Source organism: Oncorhynchus masou, unplaced genomic scaffold (assembly GCF_036934945.1).
Source record: "Oncorhynchus masou masou isolate Uvic2021 unplaced genomic scaffold, UVic_Omas_1.1 unplaced_scaffold_3345, whole genome shotgun sequence".
Classification (NCBI taxonomy): domain Eukaryota; kingdom Metazoa; phylum Chordata; class Actinopteri; order Salmoniformes; family Salmonidae; genus Oncorhynchus; species Oncorhynchus masou.
Genome location: NW_027009758.1, coordinates 15,001 through 38,433, shown reverse-complemented (window position 1 = coordinate 38,433; position 23,433 = coordinate 15,001). Strand labels below are relative to the sequence as shown.

The 23,433-nt window shown below is 40.2% G+C and overlaps 1 protein-coding gene across 1 annotated transcript in view; it reads right to left on the bottom strand.

The window, feature by feature from the left end:
- Positions 1 to 480: 480 nt before the first annotated feature.
- Positions 481 to 23,433, bottom strand: part of LOC135534392 (conserved oligomeric Golgi complex subunit 6-like) — a gene marked incomplete at its 5' end in the record, with an annotated part of 33,540 nt that continues 10,587 nt past the window's right edge. Inside the window, 6 exon segments of the mRNA XM_064961409.1 lie at positions 481 to 564; positions 2,230 to 2,267; positions 2,270 to 2,282; positions 14,043 to 14,150; positions 20,602 to 20,769; positions 22,881 to 23,012. Coding sequence (XP_064817481.1) covers positions 481 to 564; positions 2,230 to 2,267; positions 2,270 to 2,282; positions 14,043 to 14,150; positions 20,602 to 20,769; positions 22,881 to 23,012 — 543 coding nt within the window.

Genomic DNA, 23,433 nt, shown 5'->3' with positions numbered 1-23,433 from the left:
CCATAATGACCATCGTTATGTTTGGAGGAAAAAGGGGGGGCTTGCAAGCCGAAGAACACCATCCCAACCGTGAAGCACGGGGTGGCAGCATCATGTTGTGGGGGTGCTTTGCTGCAGGAGGGACTGGTGCACTTATTATTATACACTTGAACCAAGTTAAACAATTTAAAGGCAATGCTACCAAATACTAATTGGTGCATGTAAACTTCTGACCCACTGGGAATGTGAGGAAGAAATAAAAGCTGAAATAAATAATCCTCTACTACTATTCTGACATTCACATTCTTAAAATAAAGTGGTGATCCTAACTGACCTATTAAAACAGGGAATTTTTACTAGGATTAAAATGTCAGGAATATGTGAAAAACTGAGTTTAAATGTATTTGGCTAAGGTGTATGTAAACTTCCGAGCGTCAACCTTGTAATGTTTTCATGACCTCGTCTTTAATTTGATCTGGTTTTATCTTATGGAAGGAGGACTCACTTGATGGCAGCACTGAGGAGGAAGTTGAGTTGAGACATCACCATGGTATCAGGAGAAGACAGGTAACGATCAAACTGGGTCTGAGGAGGAGAAAGAGGGAGAGAGAAAATAAATGCCAATGTTTAGTCATAACTGTCAAACTCAAGAGTGAATCTTTAACTTTCACGCTTACCCAATATTAACACCTGAGAGAAACAGAACCAGTTTGACTCCTACTCTCCCTCTCCTCCTACCCCTCCCTAATCCTCCCCCTTTTCCTCCTCCCTCTCCTTAATCCTCCCTCTCCTCTTCCCCTCCCTCTCCCAAATCCTAATCCCACCTCGCTCTCCTCCTCCTCCTCCCTCTCCCTAATCCCACCTCCTCCTCCTCCCCCTCTCTTCCACCTCCCTCTCCTCCTCCTCCCTTTCCCTAATCCCACCTCCCTCTCCCTAATCCCACCTCCTCCTCTTCCCTCTCCCTAATCCCACCTCCTCCCTAATTCCACCTCCTCCTCCTCCCTCTCCCCAATCCCACCTCCCTCTCACCTCCTCCGTCTCCCTCTCCCGAATCCCTATCCATAATCCCACCTCCCTCTCCTCCTCCTCCTCCTCCCTCTCCCTAATCCCACCTCCTCCTCCCTCTCCTCCTACTCCCTCACCCTAATCCCACCCTCCTCCCTCTCCCTCTCCTAATCCCACCCTCCTCCCTCTCTTCCTCCTCCCTAATCCCACCTCCCTCTCCTCCATCTCCTCCTCCTCCCTCTCCTCCTCCCTCTCCTCCTCCTCCTCACTCTCTTCCTCCTCCTCTCCCTAATCCCACCTCCTCTCCTCCTCCATCTCCCTAATCCCACCTCCCTCTCCCTAATCCCACCTCCCTCCCTAATCCCACCCCCCCCTCCTCCCTCTCCCCTAATCCCACCTCCCTCTCCCTAATCCCACCTCCTCCTCCTCCCTCTCCCTAATCCCACCTCCTCCTCCTCCCTCCCTCCTCCTCCCTCTCCCTAATCCCACCTCCCTCTCCTCCTCCTCCGCCTCCCTCTCTGAATCCCTATCCATAATCCCACCTCCCTCTCCCTCCTCCCTCTCCTCCTCCCTCTCCCTAATCCCACCTCCTCCTCCCTCTCCTCCTCCTCCCTCACCCTAATCCCACCTCCTCCTCCTCCCTCTCCCTAATCCCACCTCCTCCCTCTCTTCCTCCTCCCTAATCCCACCTCCCTCTCCTCCTCCTTCATCTCCTCCCTCCTCCCTCTCCTCCATCTCCTCCTCCTCCTCTCCCTAATCCCACCTCCTCCCTCTCCCTAATCCCACCCTCCCTCTTCTCCTCCTCCCTCCTAATCCCACCTCCTCCCTCTCCCCTCCTCCTCCCTCCTTCTCCCTAATCCCACTTCCTCCTCTCTTCCTCCTCCTCCCTCTCCCTAATCCCTCCTCCTCCCTCTCCCTAATCCCACCTCCTCCTCCCTCTCCTCCTTCTCCTCCTCCTCCCCCCACCTCCTCCTCTCTCTCCCTAATCCCCCCTCCTCCTCCCCCCCTCTCCTCCTCTCTCTCCCTAATCCAACCTCCTCCTCCTCCCTCTCCCTAATCCCACCTCCTCCCCTCGTCCTTCTCCCTCCTCCCTCTCCTCCTCCTCCCTCTCACTCTCCTCCTCTCCCTAATCCCACCTCCTCCAACTCCCTCTCCCCTCCTCCCTCTCCTCCTCCTCCCTCATTCCACCTCCCTCCTCCTCCCTCTCCATGTGAATATAGTAGTGTTTAGGTGTAGCAAACTCACCATCGATGCTTTCAGAGAGGAGCTGTCCATGCTGGGAGGTTAGACAGAGGCCCCTGAAACACAGCGAAACACAAGAAATGCACACAGCGAATGTGAGAGCAGCAGAGGGCCACAGCAACACAACGTGGGAGGGGGGGGACCTAACAAGAGATGATGAAATGTAGGTCTCGCTCTGTGCTTCCAAGTAAAATTAAAATAGTGAAAATATTAGCCTTCTTTCCTCATTGCATATGTGTGTCATACTATTAGCCTTCTTTCCTCATTGCATATGTGTGTCATTACTGCTGCTATATTACTGTTATATATTACTGTTATATATTACTGTTATATATTACTGCTGCTATATTACTGTTATATATTACTGCTGCTATACTACTGTTATATATTACTACTGTTATATATTACTGTTATATATTACTGTTATATATTACTGTTATATATTACTGCTGCTATATTACTGTTATATATTACTGTTATATATTACTGCTGCTATATTACTGTTACTATATTAATGTTGCTATATTACTGTTATATATTACTGCTGCTATATTACTGTTATATATTACTGTTATACACACTGCTCAAAAAATAAAGGGAACACTAAAATAACACATCCTAGATCTGAATGGATGAAATATTCTTAAATACTTTTTCTCTTCATAGTTGAATCTGCTGACAACAAAATCACAATAAAATTATCAATGGAAATCAAATGTATCAACCCGTGGAGGTCTGGATTTGGACTCACACTCAAAATGAAAGTGGAAAAAAACACTACAGGCTGATCCAACTTTGATGTAATGTCCTTAAAACAAGTCAAAACGAGGCTCAGTAGTGTGTGTGGCCTCCACGTGCCTGTATGACCTCCCTACAACGCCTGGGCATGCTCCTGATGAGGTGGCGGATGGTCTCCTGAGGGATCTCCTCCCAGACCTGGACTAAAGCTTCCGCCAACTCCTGGACAGTCTGTGGTGCAACGTGGTGTTGGTGGATGGAGCGAGACATGATGTCCCAGATGTGCTCAATTGGATTCAGGTCTGGGGAACGGGCGGGCCAGTCCATAGCATCAATGCCTTCCTCTTGCAGGAACTGCTGACACACTCCAGCCACATGAGGTCTAGCATTGTCTTGCATTAGGAGGAACCCAGGGCCAACCGCACGAGCATATGGTCTCACAAGGGGTCTGAGGATCTCATCTCGGTACCTAATGGCAGTCATGCTACCTCTGGCGAGCACATGGAGGGCTGTGCGTCCCCCCGAAGAAATGCTACACCACACCATGACTGACCCACTGCCAAACCGGTCATGCTGGAGGATGTTGCAGGTAGCAGAACGTTCTCCACGGCGTCTCCAGACTGTCACATGTGCTCAGTGTGAACCTGCTTTCATCTGTGAAGAGCACATGGCGCCAGTGGCGAATTTGCCAGTGTTGGTGTTCTCTGCCAAACGTCCTACACGGTGTTGGGCTGTAAGCACAACCCCCACCTGTGGACGTTGGGCCCTCATACCACCCTCATGGAGTCTGTTTCTGACCGTTTGAGCAGACACATGCACATTTGTGGCCTGCTGGAGGTCATTTTGCAGGGCTCTGGCAGTGCTCCTCCTGCTCCTCCTTGCACAAAGGCGGAGGTAGCGGTCCTGCTGCTGGGTTGTTGCCCTCCTACGGCCTCCTCCACGTCTCCTGATGTACTGGCCTGTCTCCTGGTAGCGCCTCCATGCTCTGGACACTAAGCTGACAGACACAGCAAACCATCTTGTCACAGCTCTCATTGATGTTCCATCCTGGATGAGCTGCACTACCTGAGTCACTTGTGTGGGTTGTAGACTCCGTCTCATGCTACCACTAGAGTGAAAGCACCGCCAGCATTCAAAAGTGACCAAAACATCAGCCAGGAAGCATAGGAACTGAGAAGTGGTCTGTGGTCACCACCTGCAGAACCACTCCTTTATTGGGGGTGTCTTGCTCATTGCCTATAATTTCCACCTGTTGTCTATACCATTTGCAGAACAGCATGTGAAATGTATTGTCAGTGTTGCTTCCTAAGTGGACAGTTTGATTTCACGTAAGTGTGATTAACTTGGAGTTACATTGTGTTGTTTAAGTGTTCCCTTTATTTTTTTGAGCAGTGTATTACTGTTATATATTACTGTTATATATTACTGTTGCTATATTACTGTTGCTATATTACTGTTGCTATATTACTGTTGCCAGGGTAGGTATCAACACATCTGCCACGCTGATCCTCAACACAGGGGCCCCTCAGGGGTGTGTGCTTAGCTCCTTCCTGTACTCCCACGACTGCGTGGCCAAACACGACTCCAACACCATCATTTAGTTTGCTGACAACACAACAGTTGTAGGCCTGATCACCGACAACAATGAGACAGACTATAGGGAGGAGGTCAGAGACCTGACAGTGTGGTGCCAGGACAACAACCTCTCCCTCAATGTGTGCAAGACAAAGGAGCTGATCGCAGACTACAGGAAAAGGTGGGTCGAATAGGCCCCCCATTAATACCGACAGGGCTGTAGTGAAGCGGGACGAGAGTTTCAAGTTCCTTGGTGTCCACATCACCAACAAACTATCAAGGTCCAAACACACAAAGACAGTCGTGAAGAGGACACGACAAAACCTTTTCCCCCTCAGGGGACTGAAAAGACTTGGCATAGGTCCCAAAGATCCTCTTTACTTGCTGTCCCTCTTGTATTTTGTCAATAACTTTTGTCTAATTGATGAAATTTGCACTGAATTAATTTGAATGTGTTAATTAATTTGTACATCAATAATAAATTAACTCACTTGGGCCAATTAAGACTGATGAACTAACGTATTCTAATCCACCAGTTGGTTGTGAATGTTGCTTGAGCGGAAGAGGACATTGGTGCTATGATGGACGGACAGACAAGACAATTACTTTACTAAGAGTCTAATCATGTGGTAACCATGACAACAGCTCTTCCAGAGTTATCATGTAAACAATGGTGAAACAAAAAGAAGAATAAAGAGAACTGCTATATATTACTGTTATATATTACTGTCATATATTACTGTTATATATTACTGCTGCTATATTACTGTTATATATTACTGTTATATATTACTGCTATATATTACTGCTATATATTACTGCTATATATTACTGTTATATATTGCTACTGTTATATATTACTGTTGTTATATTACTGTTATATATTACTGTTATATATTACTGTTGTTATATTACTGTTATATATTACTGTTCTATACTAATGTTATATACTACTGTTATATTACTGTTATATTACTGCTGCTATATTACTGCTATATATTACTGTTGTATATTACTGCTGCTATATTACTGTTATATATTACTGTTATATATTACTGTTGCTATATTACTGTTATATATTACTGTTGTATATTACTGTTGTATATTACTGCTGCTATATTACTGTTATATATTACTGTTATATATTACTGCTATATATTACTGTTATATATTACTGTTATATATTACTGCTGCTATATTACTGCTATATATTACTGCTATATATTACTGCTGCTAAATTACTGTTATATATTACTGTTATATATTACTGTTATATTACTGTTGTTATATTACTGTTGTTATATTACTGTTGTTATATTACTGTTATATATTACTGTTGTTATATTACTGTTATATATTACTGTTATATATTACTGTTGTTATATTACTGTTATATATTACTGTTGTTATATTACTGTTATATATTACTGTTATATATTACTGTTATATATTACTGTTGTTATATTACTGTTATATATTACTGCTGCTATATTACTGTTATATATTACTGTTATATATTACTGTTATATATTACTGTTATATATTACTGTTATATATTACTGTTGTTATATTACTGTTGTTATACTACTGTTATATACTACTGTTATATATTACTGTTATATATTACTGTTGTATATTACTGTTGTATATTACTGTTATATATTACTGTTGTTATATTACTGTTATATATTACTGTTATATTACTGTTATATTACTGCTGCTATATTACTGTTATATATTACTGCTATATATTACTGTTGTATATTACTGCTGCTATATTACTGTTATATATTACTGTATATATTACTGCTGCTATATTACTGTTATATATTACTGTTGTATATTACTGTTGTATATTACTGCTGCTATATTACTGTTATATATTACTGTTATATATTACTGCTATATATTACTGTTATATATTACTGTTATATATTACTGCTGCTATATTACTGCTATATATTACTGTTATATATTACTGCTGCTATATTACTGTTATATATTACTGTTATATATTACTGCTATATATTACTGTTGTTATATTACTGTTGTTATATTACTGTTGTTATATTACTGTTATATATTACTGTTGTTATATTACTGTTATATATTACTGTTATATATTACTGTTGTTATATTACTGTTATATATTACTGTTGTTATATTACTGTTATATATTACTGCTACTATATTACTGTTATATATTACTGTTATATATTACTGCTATATATTACTGCTGCTATATTACTGTAATATATTACTGTTATATATTACTGTTATATATTACTGTTATATATTACTGTTGATATATTACTGTTGTTATATACTTACTGTTATATATTACTGTTGTTATATTACTGCTATATATTACTGTTATATATTACTGTTGTTATATTACTGTTGTTATATTACTGTTATATATTACTGTTGTTATATTACTGTTATATATTACTGTTATATATTACTGTTCTATACTACTGTTATATTACTGCTATATTACTGTTATATATTACTGTTGTATATTACTGTTATATATTACTGCTGCAATATTACTATTATATATTACTGCTGCTATATTACTGCTATATATTACTGTTATATATTACTGCTGCTATATTACTGTTATATTTACTGTTGTATATTACTGTTATATATTACTGTTATATATTACTGTTATATATTACTGTTATATATTACTGTTATATATTACTGCTGTTATATTACTGTTATATATTACTGTTATATACTACTGCTATAAATTACTGCTATATATTACTGCTATATATTACTGTTATATATTACTGTTGTTATATTACTGCTGCTATATTACTGCTGCTATATTACTGTTATATATTACTGCTATATATTACTGCTATATATTACTGTTATATATTACTGTTATATTACTGCTGTTATATTACTGCTGTTGATTTACTGTTATATATTACTGTTGTTATATTACTGTTATATATTACTGTTCTATACTACTGTTATATTACTGTTATATATTACTGTTGTTATATTACTGTTATATATTACTGCTATGTATTACTGTTGTATATTACTGCTGCTATATTACTGTTATATATTACTGTTATATATTACTATTATATATTACTGCTGCTATATTACTGTTATATATTACTGCTGCTGTATTACTGTTTTATATTACTGCTATATATTACTGCTGCTATATTACTGTTATATATTACTACTATATATTACTGTTGTATATTACTGCTGCTATATTACTGTTATATATTACTATTATATATTACTGCTGCTATTTTACTGTTATATATTACTGCTGCTATATTACTGCTGCTATATTACTGTTATATATTACTGTTATATATAACTGCTGCTATATTACTGCTATATATTACTGTTATATATTACTGCTGCTATATTACTGCTATATATTACTGTTATATATTACTGCTGCTATATTACTGTTATATATTACTGTTATATATTACTGCTATATATTACTGCTGCTATATTACTGTTATATATTACTGTTGCTATATTACTGTTATATATTACTGTTATATATTACTGTTGCTATATTACTGTTATATATTACTGTTAGATATTATTGTTATATATTACTGTTATATATTACTGCTGCTATATTACTGTTATATATTACTGTTATATATTACTGTTATATATTACTGTTGTTATATTACTGTTGTTATATTACTGTTATATATTAATGCTGCTATATTACTGTTATATATTACTGTTATATATTACTGCTGCTATATTACTGCTATATATTACTGTTATATATTACTGTTATATATTACTGTTATATACTACTGTTATATACTACTGTTATATTACTGTTATATATTACTGCTATATATTACTGTTATATATTACTGCTATATATTACTGCTGCTATATTACTGTTATATATTACTGCTATATATTACTGTTATATATTACTGCTATATATTACTGTTGTATATTACTGTTATATATTACTGCTATATATTATATATTACTGCTGCTATATTACTGCTGCTATATTACTGTTATATATTACTGTTGCTATATTACTGTTATATATTACTGTTGTATATTACTGTTATATATTACTGCTATATATTACTGCTGCTATATTACTGTTATATATTAATGTTATACATTACTGCTGCTACATTACTGTTATATATTACCGTTATATATTACTGCTGCTATATTACTGTTATATATTACTGTTATATATTACTGCTGCTATATTACTGTTATATATTACTGTTATATATTACTGCTGCTATATTACTGTTATATATTACTGCTGCTATATTACTGCTGCTATATTACTGTTATATATTACTGCTGCTATATTACTGCTATATATTACTGCTGCTAAATTACTGTTATACATTACTGCTGCTATATTACTGTTATATATTACTATTATATATTACTGCTGCTATATTACTGCTGCTAAATTACTGTTATACATTACTGCTGCTATATTACTGTTATATATTACTATAATATATTACTGCTGCTATATTACTGTTATATATTACTGTTATATATTACTGTTGCTATATTACTGTTATATATTACTGTTATATATTACTGCTGCTATATTACTGTTATATATTACTGCTGCTATATTACTGTTATATATTACTGCTGCTATATTACTGTTATATAACTGCAGCTATATTACTGTTATATAACTGCAGCTATATTACTGTTATATATTACTGTTATATATTACTGCTGCTATATTACTGTTATATATTACTGTTATATATTACTGCTGCTATATTACTGTTATATATTACTGCTGCTATATTACTGTTATATATTACTGCTGCTATATTACTGTTATATATTACTGCTGCTATATTACTGTTATATAACTGCAGCTATATTACTGTTATATAACTGCAGCTATATTACTGTTATATAATACTGTTATATATTACTGTTATATATTACTGCTGCTATTTTACTGTTATATATTACTGTTATATATTACTGTTGCTGTTTTACTGTTATATATTACTGTTATATATTATCGCTGCTATTTTACTGTTATATATTACTGTTATATATTACTGCTGCTATATTACTGTTATATATTACTGCTGCTATATTACTGTTATATATTACTGTTATATATTACTGCTGCTATATTACTGTTATATATTACTTCTGTTATATATTTCACTGCTATGCGGATGACACACAGCTGTACATTTCAATGAAACATGGTGAAGCCCCAAAATTGCCCTCGCTAGAAGCATGTGTTTCAGACATAAGGAAGTGGATGGCAGCAAACTTTCTACTTTTAAACTCGGACAAAACAGAGATGCTTGTTCTAGGTCCCAAGAAACAAAGAGATCTTCTGTTGAATCTGACAATTAATCTTAATGGTTGTACAGTCATCTCAAATAAAACTGTGAAGGACCTCGGCGTTACTCTGGACCCTGATCTCTCTTTTGAAGAACATATCAAGACCATTTCAAGGACAGCTTTTTTCCATCTACGTAACATTGCAAAAATCAGAAACTTTCTGTCCAAAAATTATTCAGAAAAATTTATCCATGCTTTTGTCTCTTCTAGGTTAGACTACTGCAATGCTCTACTTTCCGGCTACCCGGATAAAGCACTAAATAAACTTCAGTTAGTGCTAAATACGGCTGCTAGAATCCTGACTAGAACCAAAAAATGTGATCATATTACTCCAGTGCTAGCCTCCCTACACTGGCTTCCTGTCAAAGCGAGGGCTGATTTCAAGGTTTTACTGCTAAACTACAAAGCATTAAATGGGCTTGCTCCTACCTATCTCTCTGATTTGGTCCTGCCGTACATACCTACACGTACGCTACGGTCACAAGACGCAGGCCTCCTAATTGTCCCTAGAATTTCTAAGCAAACAGCTGGAGGCAGGGCTTTCTCCTATAGGGCTCCATTTTTATGGAACGGTCTGCCTACCCATGTCAGAGACGCAAACTCGGTCTCAACCTTTAAGTCTTTACTGAAGACTCATCTCTTCAGTGGGTCATATGATTGAGTGTAGTCTGGCCCAGGAGTGGGAAGGTTAACGGAAAGGCTCTGGAGCAACGAACCACCCTTGCTGTCTCTGCCTGGCCGGTTCCCCTCTTTCCACTGGGATTCTCTGCCTCTAACCCTATTACAGGGGCTGAGTCACTGGCTTACTGGGGCTCTCTCATGCCGTCCCTGGAAGGGGTGCGTCACCTGAGTGGGTTGATTCACTGATGTGGTCATCCTGTCTGGGTTGGCACCCCCCCTTGGGTTGTGCCATGGCGGAGATCTTTGCGGGCTATAATCAGCTTTGTCTCAGGATGGTAAGTTGGTGGTTGAAGATATCCCTCTAGTGGTGTGGGGGCTGTGCTTTGGCAAAGTGGGTGGGGTTATATCCTTCCTGTTTGGCCCTGTCCGGGGGTGTCCTCGGGTAGGGCCACAGTGTCTCCTGGCCCCTCCTGTCTCAGCCTCCAGTATTTATGCTGCAGTATTTTATGTGTCGGGGGGCTGGGGTCAGTTTGTTATATCTGGAGTACTTCTCCTGTCCAATTCGGTGTCCTGTGTGAATCTAAGTGTGCGTTCTCTAATTCTCTCCTTCTCTCTCTCGGAGGACCTGAGCCCTAGGACCATGCCCTAGGACTACCTGACATGATGACTCCTTGCTGTCCCCAGTCCATCTGGCCGTGCTGCTGCTCCAGTTTCAACTGTTCTACCTTATTATTATTCGACCATGCTGGTCATTTATGAACATTTATAACAGAACATGGCCAAGATGTTCAATCTCCACCCGGCACAGCCGGAAGAGGACTGGCCACCCCACATATGCTCTCTCTAATTCTCTTTCTTTCTCTCTCTCGGAGGACCTGAGCCCTAGGACCATGCCCCAGGACTACCTGACATGATGACTCCTTGCTGCCCCAGTCCACCTGGCCGTGCTGCTGCTCCAGTTTCAACTGTTCTGCCTTATTATTATTCGACCATGCTGGTCATTTATGAACATTTGAACATCTTGGCCATGTTCTGTTATAATCTCTACCCGGCACAGCCAGAAGAGGACTGGCCACCCCACATAGCCTGGTTCCTCTCTAGGTTTCTTCCTAGGTTTTGGCCTTTCTAGGGAGTTTTTCCTAACCACCGTGCATCTACACCTGCATTGCTTGCTGTTTGGGGTTTTAGGCTGGGTTTCTGTACAGCACTTTGAGATATCAGCTGATGTACGAAGGGCTATATAAATAAATTTGATTTGATTTGCTGCTATATTACTGATATATATTACTGTTATATATTACTGTTATATATTACTGCTGCTATATTACTGTTATATATTACTGCTGCTATATTACTGTTATATATTACTGTTATATATTACTGCTGCTATATTACTGTTATATATTACTGTTATATATTACTGCTGCTATATTACTGTTATATATTACTGTTATATATTACTGTTATATATTACTGTTATATATTACTGTTATATATTACTGTTATATATTACTGTTATATATTACTGCTGCTATATTACTGTTATATATTACTGTTATATATTACTGCTGCTATATTACTGTTATATATTACTGCTGCTATATTACTGTTATATATTACTGCTGCTATATTACTGTTATATATTACTGTTATATATTACTGTTATACATTACTGCTACTATATTACTGTTATATATACTATTATATATTACTGCTATTACTTACTATTACTGTTATATATTACTGCTGCTATATTACTGCTACATATTACTGCTGCTAAATTACTGTTATATATATTACTGCTGCTATATTACTGTTATATATTACTATTATATATTACTGCTGCTATATTACTGTTATATATTACTGCTGCTATATTACTGTTATATATTACTATTATATATTACTGCTGCTATATTACTATATACTATATATACTGCTGCTATATTACTGTTATATATTACTGCTGCTATATTACTGCTATATATTACTGCTGCTAAATTACTGTTATATATTACTGCTGCTATATTACTGTTATATATTACTGTTATATATTAATGCTGCTATATTACTGTTATATATTACTGTTATATATTACTGCTGCTATATTACTGTTATATATTACTGCTGCTATATTACTGTTATATATTACTGTTATATATTACTGTTATATATTACTGTTATATATTACTGTTGCTATATTACTGTTGCTATATTACTGCTGCTATATTACTGCTGCTATATTACTGTTATATAACTGCTGCTATATTACTGTTATAAAATACTGTTGTTATATTACTGCTGCTATAATACTGTTATATATCACTGTTATATAATACTGTTATATATTACTGGTATATAATACTGTTATATATTACTGTTATATAATACTGTTATACATTACTGTTATATATTACTGCTGCTATATATTACTGTTATATAATACTGTTATATATTACTGTTATATATTACTGTTATATATTACTGCTGCTATATTACTGTTATATATTACTGCTATATATTACTGATATATTAATGTTATATAATACTGTTATATATTACTGCTGCTATATTACTGCTGCTATATTACTGTTATATAATACTGTTATACATTACTGTTATATATTACTGCTGCTATATATTACTGTTATATATTACTGTTATATATTACTGTTATATAATACTGTTATATATTACTGTTATATAATACTGTTATATAATACTGTTATATATTACTGTTATATATTACTGCTGCTATATTACTGTTATATATTACTGCTGCTATATTACTGATATATAATACTGTTATATATTACTGTTGCTATATTACTGTTATATAATACTGTTATATATTACTGCTGCTATATATTACTGTTATATATTACTGCTGCTATATTACTGTTATATAATACTGTTATATAATACTGTTATATATTACTGTTATATATTACTGCTGCTATATTACTGTTATATATTACTGCTGCTATATTACTGATATATAATACTGTTATATATTACTGCTGCTATATTACTGCTGCTATATTACTGTTATATATTACTATTATATATTACTGCTGCTATATTACTGTTATATATTACTGCTATATATTACTGCTATATATTACTGTTATATATTACTGTTATATAATACTGTTATATAATACTGTTATATATTACTGTTATATATTACTGCTGCTATATTACTGTTATATAATACTGTTATATATTACTGTTGCTATATTACTGTTATATATTACTGCTGCTATATTACTGTTATATATTACTGCTATATATTACTGCTATATATTACTGTTATATATTACTGTTATATAATACTGTTATATAATACTGTTATATATTACTGTTATATATTACTGCTGCTATATTACTGTTATATATTACTGCTGCTATATTACTGGTATGTATTTCTGTGTGTGTGGTATGTGGTGTGGATTGTGGTGTGGTGTGTAAAGGAGTGAGTGAGTGAGTCTGACCTGTTCTGGACTGTGCTGCTGTACACAGCTGTAGATGTAACTCAGTCCAGCACGGGTCAGAACGAACGAAGCCTGTTCGTTGATCAGCGTGTCCAGGTGAGCTTCAATCTGGAGAGGAGGAGCAAGAGGGGAGAAAACAGAAGAGAGGAGGAGGAGAGGATGGGAGAGGAGGAAGAGAGTAGTAGAGGATGGTAGGATGGGAGAGGAGAGGATGAGGACAGTAGGACGGGAGAGGAGAGGAGGATGGGAGATAATGAGAGGGGATGAGATGATAGAGAAGACAGTAGGATAGGAGAAGAAGGATGAGAGGATGTTCAGGGAGATGGGGAGAAGGAGAGGAGAGGATGAGAGGACAGTAGGATGGGAGAGGAGGATGGGAGAGGAGAGGATGATGGGAGATAAGGAGAGAATACAGTAGGATGGGAGATAAGGAGAGGGAGAGGACAGTGGGAGGATGGGAGAGGAGAGGAGGATGGGAGATAAGGAGAGGACAGTAGAGAAAGGGGAGGAGGGAGAGGACGGATGAGAGGACAGAAGTAGGGAAACAGAGAGTCAGACAGGCTGGCTACTAACACAATACATACTGTTTCTAGTACAATGTCTATCTCAGTCACTATTGTAGATGAATGGCACTCGTGGTTAATTGAACAGCATTATAAAGTCCTTATAACAAGGGATAGAGTGGGACTCTGGGTGCTCCAACATCAACAACAGACACATCATATGAAACACAGTATAACATTCTCTACATTATACCTCTGGAAGACAGTGTGCATCCCAAATGGCACCCTATTCCCTATGTAGTGCACTACTTTAGACCAGAGCCCTATTCCCTGTGGAGTGCACTACTTTAGACCAGAGCCCTATTCCCTGTGGAGTGCACTACTTTAGACCAGAGCCCTATTCCCTGTGGAGTGCACTACTTTAGACCAGAGCCCTATTCCCTGTGGAGTGCACTACTTTAGACCAGAGCCCTATTCCCTGTGGAGTGCACTACTTTAGACCAGAGCCCTATTCCCTGTGGAGTGCACTACTTTAGACCAGAGCCCTATTCCCTGTGGAGTGCACTACTTTAGACCAGAGCCCTATTCCCTGTGGAGTGCACTACTTTAGACCAGAGCCCTATTCCCTGTGGAGTGCACTACTTTAGACCAGAGCCCTATTCCCTATATAGTGCACTACTTTAGACCAGAGCCCTATTCCCTGTGGAGTGCACTACTTTAGACCAGAGCCCTATTCCCTGTGGAGTGCACTACTTTAGACCAGAGCCCTATTCCCTGTATAGTGCACTACTTTAGACCAGAGCCCTATTCCCTGTGCACTACTATAGACCAGTGCACTACTTTAGACCAGAGCCCTATTCCCTGTGGAGTGCACTACTTTAGACCAGAGCCCTATTCCTGTGGAGTGCACTACTTTAGACCAGAGCCCTATTCCTGTGGAGTGCACTACTTTAGACCAGAGCCCTATTCCAGAAGAGGAGGAGGGAGAGGATATATAGTGCACTACTTTAGACCAGAGCCCTATTCCATATATAGTGCACTACTATAGACCAGAGCCATATTCCCTATGTAGTGCACTACTTTAGACCAGAGCCATATTCCCTATGTAGTGCACTACTTTAGACCAGAGCCCTATTCCATATATAGTGCACTACTTTAGACCAGAGCCCTATTCCCTGTGGAGTGCACTACTTTAGACCAGAGCCCTATTCCCTGTGGAGTGCACTACTTTAGACCAGAGCCCTATTCCATATATAGTGCACTACTTTAGACCAGAGCCCTATTCCCTGTGGAGTGCACTACTTTAGACCAGAGCCCTATTCCCTGTGGAGTGCACTACTTTAGACCAGAGCCCTATTCCCTATATAGTGCACTACTTTAGACCAGAGCCCTATTCCATATATAGTGCACTACTATAGACCAGAGCCATATTCCCTATGTAGTGCACTACTTTAGACCAGAGCCCTATTCCCTAAATAGTGCACTACTTTAGACCAGAGCCCTATTCCCTATATAGTGCACTACTTTAGACCAGAGCCCTATTCCATATATAGTGCACTACTATAGACCAGAGCCCTATTCCCTATATAGTGCACTACTTTAGACCAGAGCCCTATTCCCTGTGGAGTGCACTACTTTAGACCAGAGCCCTATTCCCTATATAGTGCACTACTTTAGACCAGAGCCCTATTCCATATATAGTGCACTACTATAGACCAGAGCCATATTCCCTATGTAGTGCACTACTTTAGACCAGAGCCCTATTCCCTATATAGTGCACTACTTTAGACCAGAGCCCTCTTCCCTATATAGTGCACTACTTTAGACCAGAGCCCTATTCCATATATAGTGCACTACTATAGACCAGAGCCATATTCCCTATGTAGTGCACTACTTTAGACCAGAGCCCTATTCCCTATATAGTGCACTACTTTAGACCAGAGCCCTATTCCCTATATAGTGCACTACTTTAGACCAGAGCCCTATTCCCTATGTAGTGCACTACTTTAGACCAGAGCCCTATATTTACATTTACATTTAAGTCATTTAGCAGACGCTCTTAATATAGTGCACTACTTTAGACCAGAGCCATATTCCCTATGTAGCGCACTACTTTAGACCAGAGCCCTATGTAGTGCACTACTTTAGACCAGAGCCCTATGTCGTGCACTAGTTTAGACCAGAGCCCTATTCCCTATATAGTGCACTACTTTATACCAGAGCCCTATAGAGTGCACTACTTTAGACCAGGGCCCTATAGAGTGCACTACTTTAGACCAGGGCCCTATTCCCTAGAGTGCACTACTTTAGACCAGGGCCCTATTCCCTATGTAGTGCACTACTTTAGACCAGAGCCCTATTCCCTATATAGTGCACTACTTTAGACCAGAGCCCTATTCCCTATATAGTGCACTACTTTAGACCAGAGCCCTATTCCATATATAGTGCACTACTATAGACCAGAGCCATATTCCCTATGTAGTGCACTACTTTAGACCAGAGCCCTATTCCTATATAGTGCACTACTTTAGACCAGAGCCCTATTCCATATATAGTGCACTACTATAGACCAGAGCCCTATTCCCTATATAGTGCACTACTTTAGACCAGAGCCCTATTCCCTGTGGAGTGCACTACTTTAGACCAGAGCCCTATTCCCTATATAGTGCACTACTTTAGACCAGAGCCCTATTCCATATATAGTGCACTACTATAGACCAGAGCCATATTCCCTATGTAGTGCACTACTTTAGACCAGAGCCCTATTCCCTATATAGTGCACTACTTTAGACCAGAGCCCTATTCCATATATAGTGCACTACTATAGACCAGAGCCCTATTCCATATGTAGTGCACTACTTTAGACCAGAGCCCTATTCCCTATATAGTGCACTACTTTAGACCAGAGCCCTATTCCCTATATAGTGCACTACTTTAGACCAGAGCCCTATTCCCTATGTAGTGCACTACTTTAGACCAGAGCCCTATATAGTGCACTACTTTAGACCAGAGCCATATTCCCTATGTAACGCACTACTTTAGACCAGAGCCCTATGTAGTGCACTACTTTAGACCAGAGCCCTATGTCGTGCACTAGTTTAGACCAGAGCCCTATTCCCTATATAGTGCACTACTTTATACCAGAGCCCTATAGAGTGCACTACTTTAGACCAGGGCCCTATAGAGTGCACTACTTTAGACCAGGGCCCTATTCCCTATGTAGTGCACTACTTTAGACCAGAGCCCTATTCCCTATATAGTGCACTACTTTAGACCAGAGCCCTATGTAGTGCACTACTTTAGACCAGAGCCCTATGTAGTGCACTACTTTAGACCAGGGGGCATATGTAGTCTGACCTGGGCCGTGGTCTGACCTGGGCCGTGGTCTGACCTGGGCCGTGGTCTGACCTGGGCCGTGGTCTGACCTGGGCCGTGGTCTGACCTGGGCCGTAGTCTGACCTGGGCCGTAGTCTGACCTGGGCCGTAGTCTGACCTGGGCCGTGGTCTGACCTGGGCCGTGGTCTGACCTGGGCCGTGGTCTGACTGGGCTGGGCCGTGGTCTGACCTGGGCCGTGGTCTGACCTGGGCCGTAGTCTGACCTGGGCCGTGGTCTGACCTGGGCCGTGGTCTGACCTGGGCCGTAGTCTGACCTGGGCCGTGGTCTGACCTGGGCCGTGGTCTGACCTGGGCCGTGGTCTGACCTGGGCCGTAGTCTGACCTGGGCCGTGGTCTGACCTGGGCCGTGGTCTGACCTGGGCCGTAGTCTGACCTGGGCCGTAGTCTGACCTGGGCCGTGTTGACCTGGGCTGTAGTCTGACCTCAAACAGTATCATGTCTGTATTTAATGTTACTATGGCCGTGTTCACCACCGTACATTGATTTACAACAACAGACTTGAATTAGTGGTGCTTAACAGTAATCATATTTAATGTTACTATGGCTACTGTTGTTGGAACAGAATACATCATGTATTTAATGTTACTATGGCTACTGTTCTAGAACAGAATACATCATGTATTTAATGTTACTATGGCTACTGTTCTGGAACAGAATACATCATGTATTTAATGTTACTATGGCTACTGTTCTAGAACAGAATACATCATGTATTTAATGTTACTATGGCTACTGTTCTAGAACAGAATACATCATGTATTTAATGTTACTATGGCTACTGTTCTAGAACAGAATACATCATGTATTTAATGTTACTATGGCTACTGTTCTAGAACAGAATACATCATGTACTTAATGTTACTATGGCTACTGTTGTTGGAACAGAATACATAAAGTATTTAATGTTACTATGGCTACTGTTGTTGGAACAGAATACATCATGTATTTAATGTTACTATGGCTACTGTTCTAGAACAGAATACATCATGTATTTAATGTTACTATGGCTACTGTTCTGGAACAGAATACATCATGTATTTAATGTTACTATGGCTACTGTTGTTGGAACAGAATACATCATGTATTTAATGTTACTATGGCTACTGTTCTAGAACAGAATACATCATGTATTTAATGTTACTATGGCTACTGTTGTTGGAACAGAACATCATGTATTTAATGTTACTATGGAACTGTTCTAGAACAGTACATCATGTATTTAATGTTACTATGGCTACTGTTCTAGAACAGAATACATCATAAATTTAATGTTACTATGGCTACTGTTCTAGAACAGAATACATCATGTATTTAATGTTACTATGGCTACTGTTCTAGAACAGAATACATCATGTATTTAATGTTACTATGGCTACTGTCTTTTGGAACAGAATACATCATGTATTTAATGTTACTATGGCTACTGTTCTAGTTGGAACAGAATACATCATGTACTTGGCTACTGTTACTAGAATACATCATGTATTTAATGTTACTATGTTGTTCTAGAACAGAATACATCATGTATTTAATGTTACTATGGCTACTGTTGTTGAACAGAATACATCATGTATTTAATGTTACTATGGCTACTGTTCTAGAACAGAATACATCATGTATTTAATGTTACTATGGCTACTGTTCTAGAACAGAATACATCAGGTATTTAATGACATGGCTACCTAACAGAATACATCATGTATTTAATGTTACTATGGCTACTGTTCTAGAACAGAATACATCATGTACTTAATGTTACTATGGCTACTGTTCTAGAACAGAATACATCATGTATTTAATGTTACTATGGCTACTGTTCTAGAACAGAATACATCATGTATTTAATGTTACTATGGCTACTGTTGTTGGAACAGAATACATCATGTATTTAATGTTACTATGGCTACTGTTGTTGGAACAGAATACATCATGTATTTAATGTTACTATGGCTACTGTTCTAGAACAGAATACATCATGGACTATGGCAGAACAGAATACATCATGTATTTAATGTAACCTGGCTACTGTTAACAGAATACATCATGTATTTAATGTTACTATGGCTACTGTTAACCTGAGGGCAGAATACATCATGTATTTAATGTTACATGGGGGCAGAGGACTTAACCTACTGTTCTAGAACAGAATACATCATGTATTTAATGTTACTATGGCTACTGTTCTAGAACAGAATACATCATGTATTTAATGTTACTATGGCTACTGTTGTTGGAACAGAATACATCATGGCTATTTAATGTTACTATGGCTACTGTTCAGAATACATCATGAACAGAATACATCATGTATTTAATGTTACTATGGCTACTGTTCTGGAACAGAATACATCATGTACTTAATGTAACTATGGCTACTGTTGTTGGAACAGAACATTAAAGACAGTTCAATCACTGGCTGGAGTAGTATTGACTAAATTTGGCCTAAATATCAAATAGAATATATTCTGCAACGTCTATAATGTGACATCCACATGTTTCAGGCACGTCCAGGGACAGACAACTTTTCTACAACAATGATGGCCAGTTTCCGGAGACAGATTGAGTTGTAGTCCTGAACTCTCCTTAGTCCAGCACAAGGCCTCATCTGTCTTTTGGAAACTGGCCATCAGGGCTCCAACAAAGGGTTGCCAGTTCAGTACCTGGAACTCCAGCATCTCCAGCCTCTTGTCTGTGAACTCAAACAGAGCCAGGGTGGTCTTCATCACATACAGAGAGTTCACCATGTATGTTGCCATGTCTGCGGTACCGAGGTTACTGGCTGAAACTGTACACAGTTGGAGCAATGGGTCCAGGATACAAGACAACACCTAACAGAGAGACAGACAGACAGGTTACTGGCTGAAGACAAGGGGTCCAGGATACAAGACAACACCTAACAGAGAGACAAAGAGAGAGAGGAAAGCCTGAGGGCAGAGGACATTAACCTGAGGGTAGAGGACATTAACCTGGAGGGCACAGGACATTAACCTGAGGGCACAGGACATTAACCTGAGGGTCAGAGGACATTAACTGGAGGGCACAGGACATTAACCTGAGGGCAGAGGACATTAACCTGAGGATAGAGGACATTAACCTGAGGGCAGAGACATTAACCTGAGGGCACAGGACATTAACCTGAGGGCACAGGAACCTGAGGGCACAGGCATTAAACTGAGGGCACATGACATTAAACTGAGGGCACAGGACATTAACCTGAGGGCACAGGACATTAACCTGAGGGCAGAGGACATTAACCTGAGGGCATAGAGGACATTAACCTGAGGGCAGAGGACATTAACCTGAGGGCACAGGACATTAACCTGAGGGCACAGGACATTAAACTGAGGGCAGAGGACATTAACCTGAGGGCAGGACATTAACCTGAGGGCAGAGGACATTAACCTGAGGGCACAGGACATTAACCTGGGGCACAGGACATTAACCTGAGGGAGGACATTAACCTGAGGGCAGAGGACATTAACCTCAGGGCAGAGGACACCTAACCGGAGGGCAGAGGACATTAACCTCAGGGCACAGGACATTAACCTGAGGGCACAGGACATTAACCTGAGGGCAGAGGACATTAACCTGAGGGCAGAGGACATTAACCTGAGGGCAGAGGACATTAACCTGAGGGCACAGGACATTAACCTGAGGGCAGAGGACATTAACCTGAGGGCAGAGGACATTAACCTGAGGGCAGAGGACATTAACCTGAGGGCACAGGACATTAACCTGAGGGCAGAGGACATTAACCTGAGGGCACAGGACATTAACCTGAGGGCATTAACCTGAGGGCAGAGGACATTAACCTGAGGATAGAGGACATTAACCTGAGGGCAGAGGACATTAACCTGAGGGCAGAGGACATTAACCTGAGGGCAGAGGACATTAACCTGAGGGCACAGGACATTAACCTGAGGGCACAGGACATTAACCTGAGGGCAGAGGGACATTAACCTGAGGGCACAGGACATTAACCTGAGGGCACAGGACATTAACCTGAGGGCAACCTGAGGGCAGGACATTAACCTGAGGGCACAGGACATTAACCTGAGGGCACAGGACATTAACCTGAGGGCACAGGACATTAACCTGAGGGCAGAGGACATTAACCTGAGGGCAGAGGACATTAACCTGAGGGCAGAGGACATTAACCTGAGGGCACAGGACATTAACCTGAGGGCACAGGACATTAACCTGAGGGCACAGGACATTAACCTGAGGGCACAGGACATTAACCTGAGGGCACAGGACATTAACCTGAGGGCACAGGACATTAACCTGAGGGCAGAGGACATTAACCTGAGGGCAGGGACATTAACCTGAGGGCACAGGACATTAACCTGGGGCAGAGGACATTAACCTGAGGGCACAGGACATTAACCTGAGGGCAGAGGACATTAACCTGAGGGCACAGGACATTAACCTGAGGGCAGACATTAACCTGGGGCACATTAACCTGAGGGCACAGGACATTAACCTGGGGGCACAGGACATTAACCTGAGGGCAGAGGACATTAACCTGAGGGCAGAGGACATTAACCTGAGGGCACAGGACATTAACCTGAGGGCAGAGGACATTAACCTGAGGGCAGAGGACATTAACCTGAGGGCAGAGGACATTAACCTCAGGGCACAGGACATTAACCTGAGGGCAGAGGACATTAACCTGAGGGCACAGGACATTAACCTGAGGGCACAGGACATTAACCTGAGGGCACAGGACATTAAACTGAGGGCAGAGGACATTAACCTGAGGGCACATTAACCTGAGGGCAGAGGACATTAACCTGAGGGCACAGGACATTAACCTGAGGGCACAGGACATTAACCTGAGGGCACAGGACATTAACCTGAGGGCACAGGACATTAACCTGAGGGCACAGGACATTAACCCGAGGGCACAGGACATTAACCTGAGGGCAGAGGACATTACCTGAGCGAAGTCAGCCTGACGAGCGTCCAGAGGAACAACAGAGGAGTCATGAGAGGCCAACACCTCCCTCAGGAGAGCCAGGGTCTGGGTCAGAGAGGAGGTGGGGCCCAGATCTGGAGGGGGGAGCTCCACCTGGAGGTAGGAGGAGGAGGTGATTAGAGGGAAGGGGAGGAGGAGAGGGAGGTGGAGGAGGAGGGGGGTTAGAGGGAGGGGGTAGGAGGGAGGGGTAGGAGAGAGGGGTTAGAGGGAGGAGGAGGAGGAGGAGGGAGGGGTTAGAGGGGGTAGGAGGTAGGGAGGAGGAGGAGGGAGGGGTTAGAGGGAGGAGGAGGAGGGGAGGGAGGGGTAGGAGGAGGGAGGGGTTAGAGAAACAATTCAACCACTTACGCTACAGTTCCTCCTTCATAGCTACCATGCCCATGCTCCTCTCCTCTCTCTACCCCTCTCCTCTTCCCTCCATCTCTCCCCAATCTCAAACTCTCCTCCATATCTCTCCTCCCTCCAACTCTCCATCTCTCCCCAACTCTCCCCCTCTGTCCAACTCTCCAACTCTCCC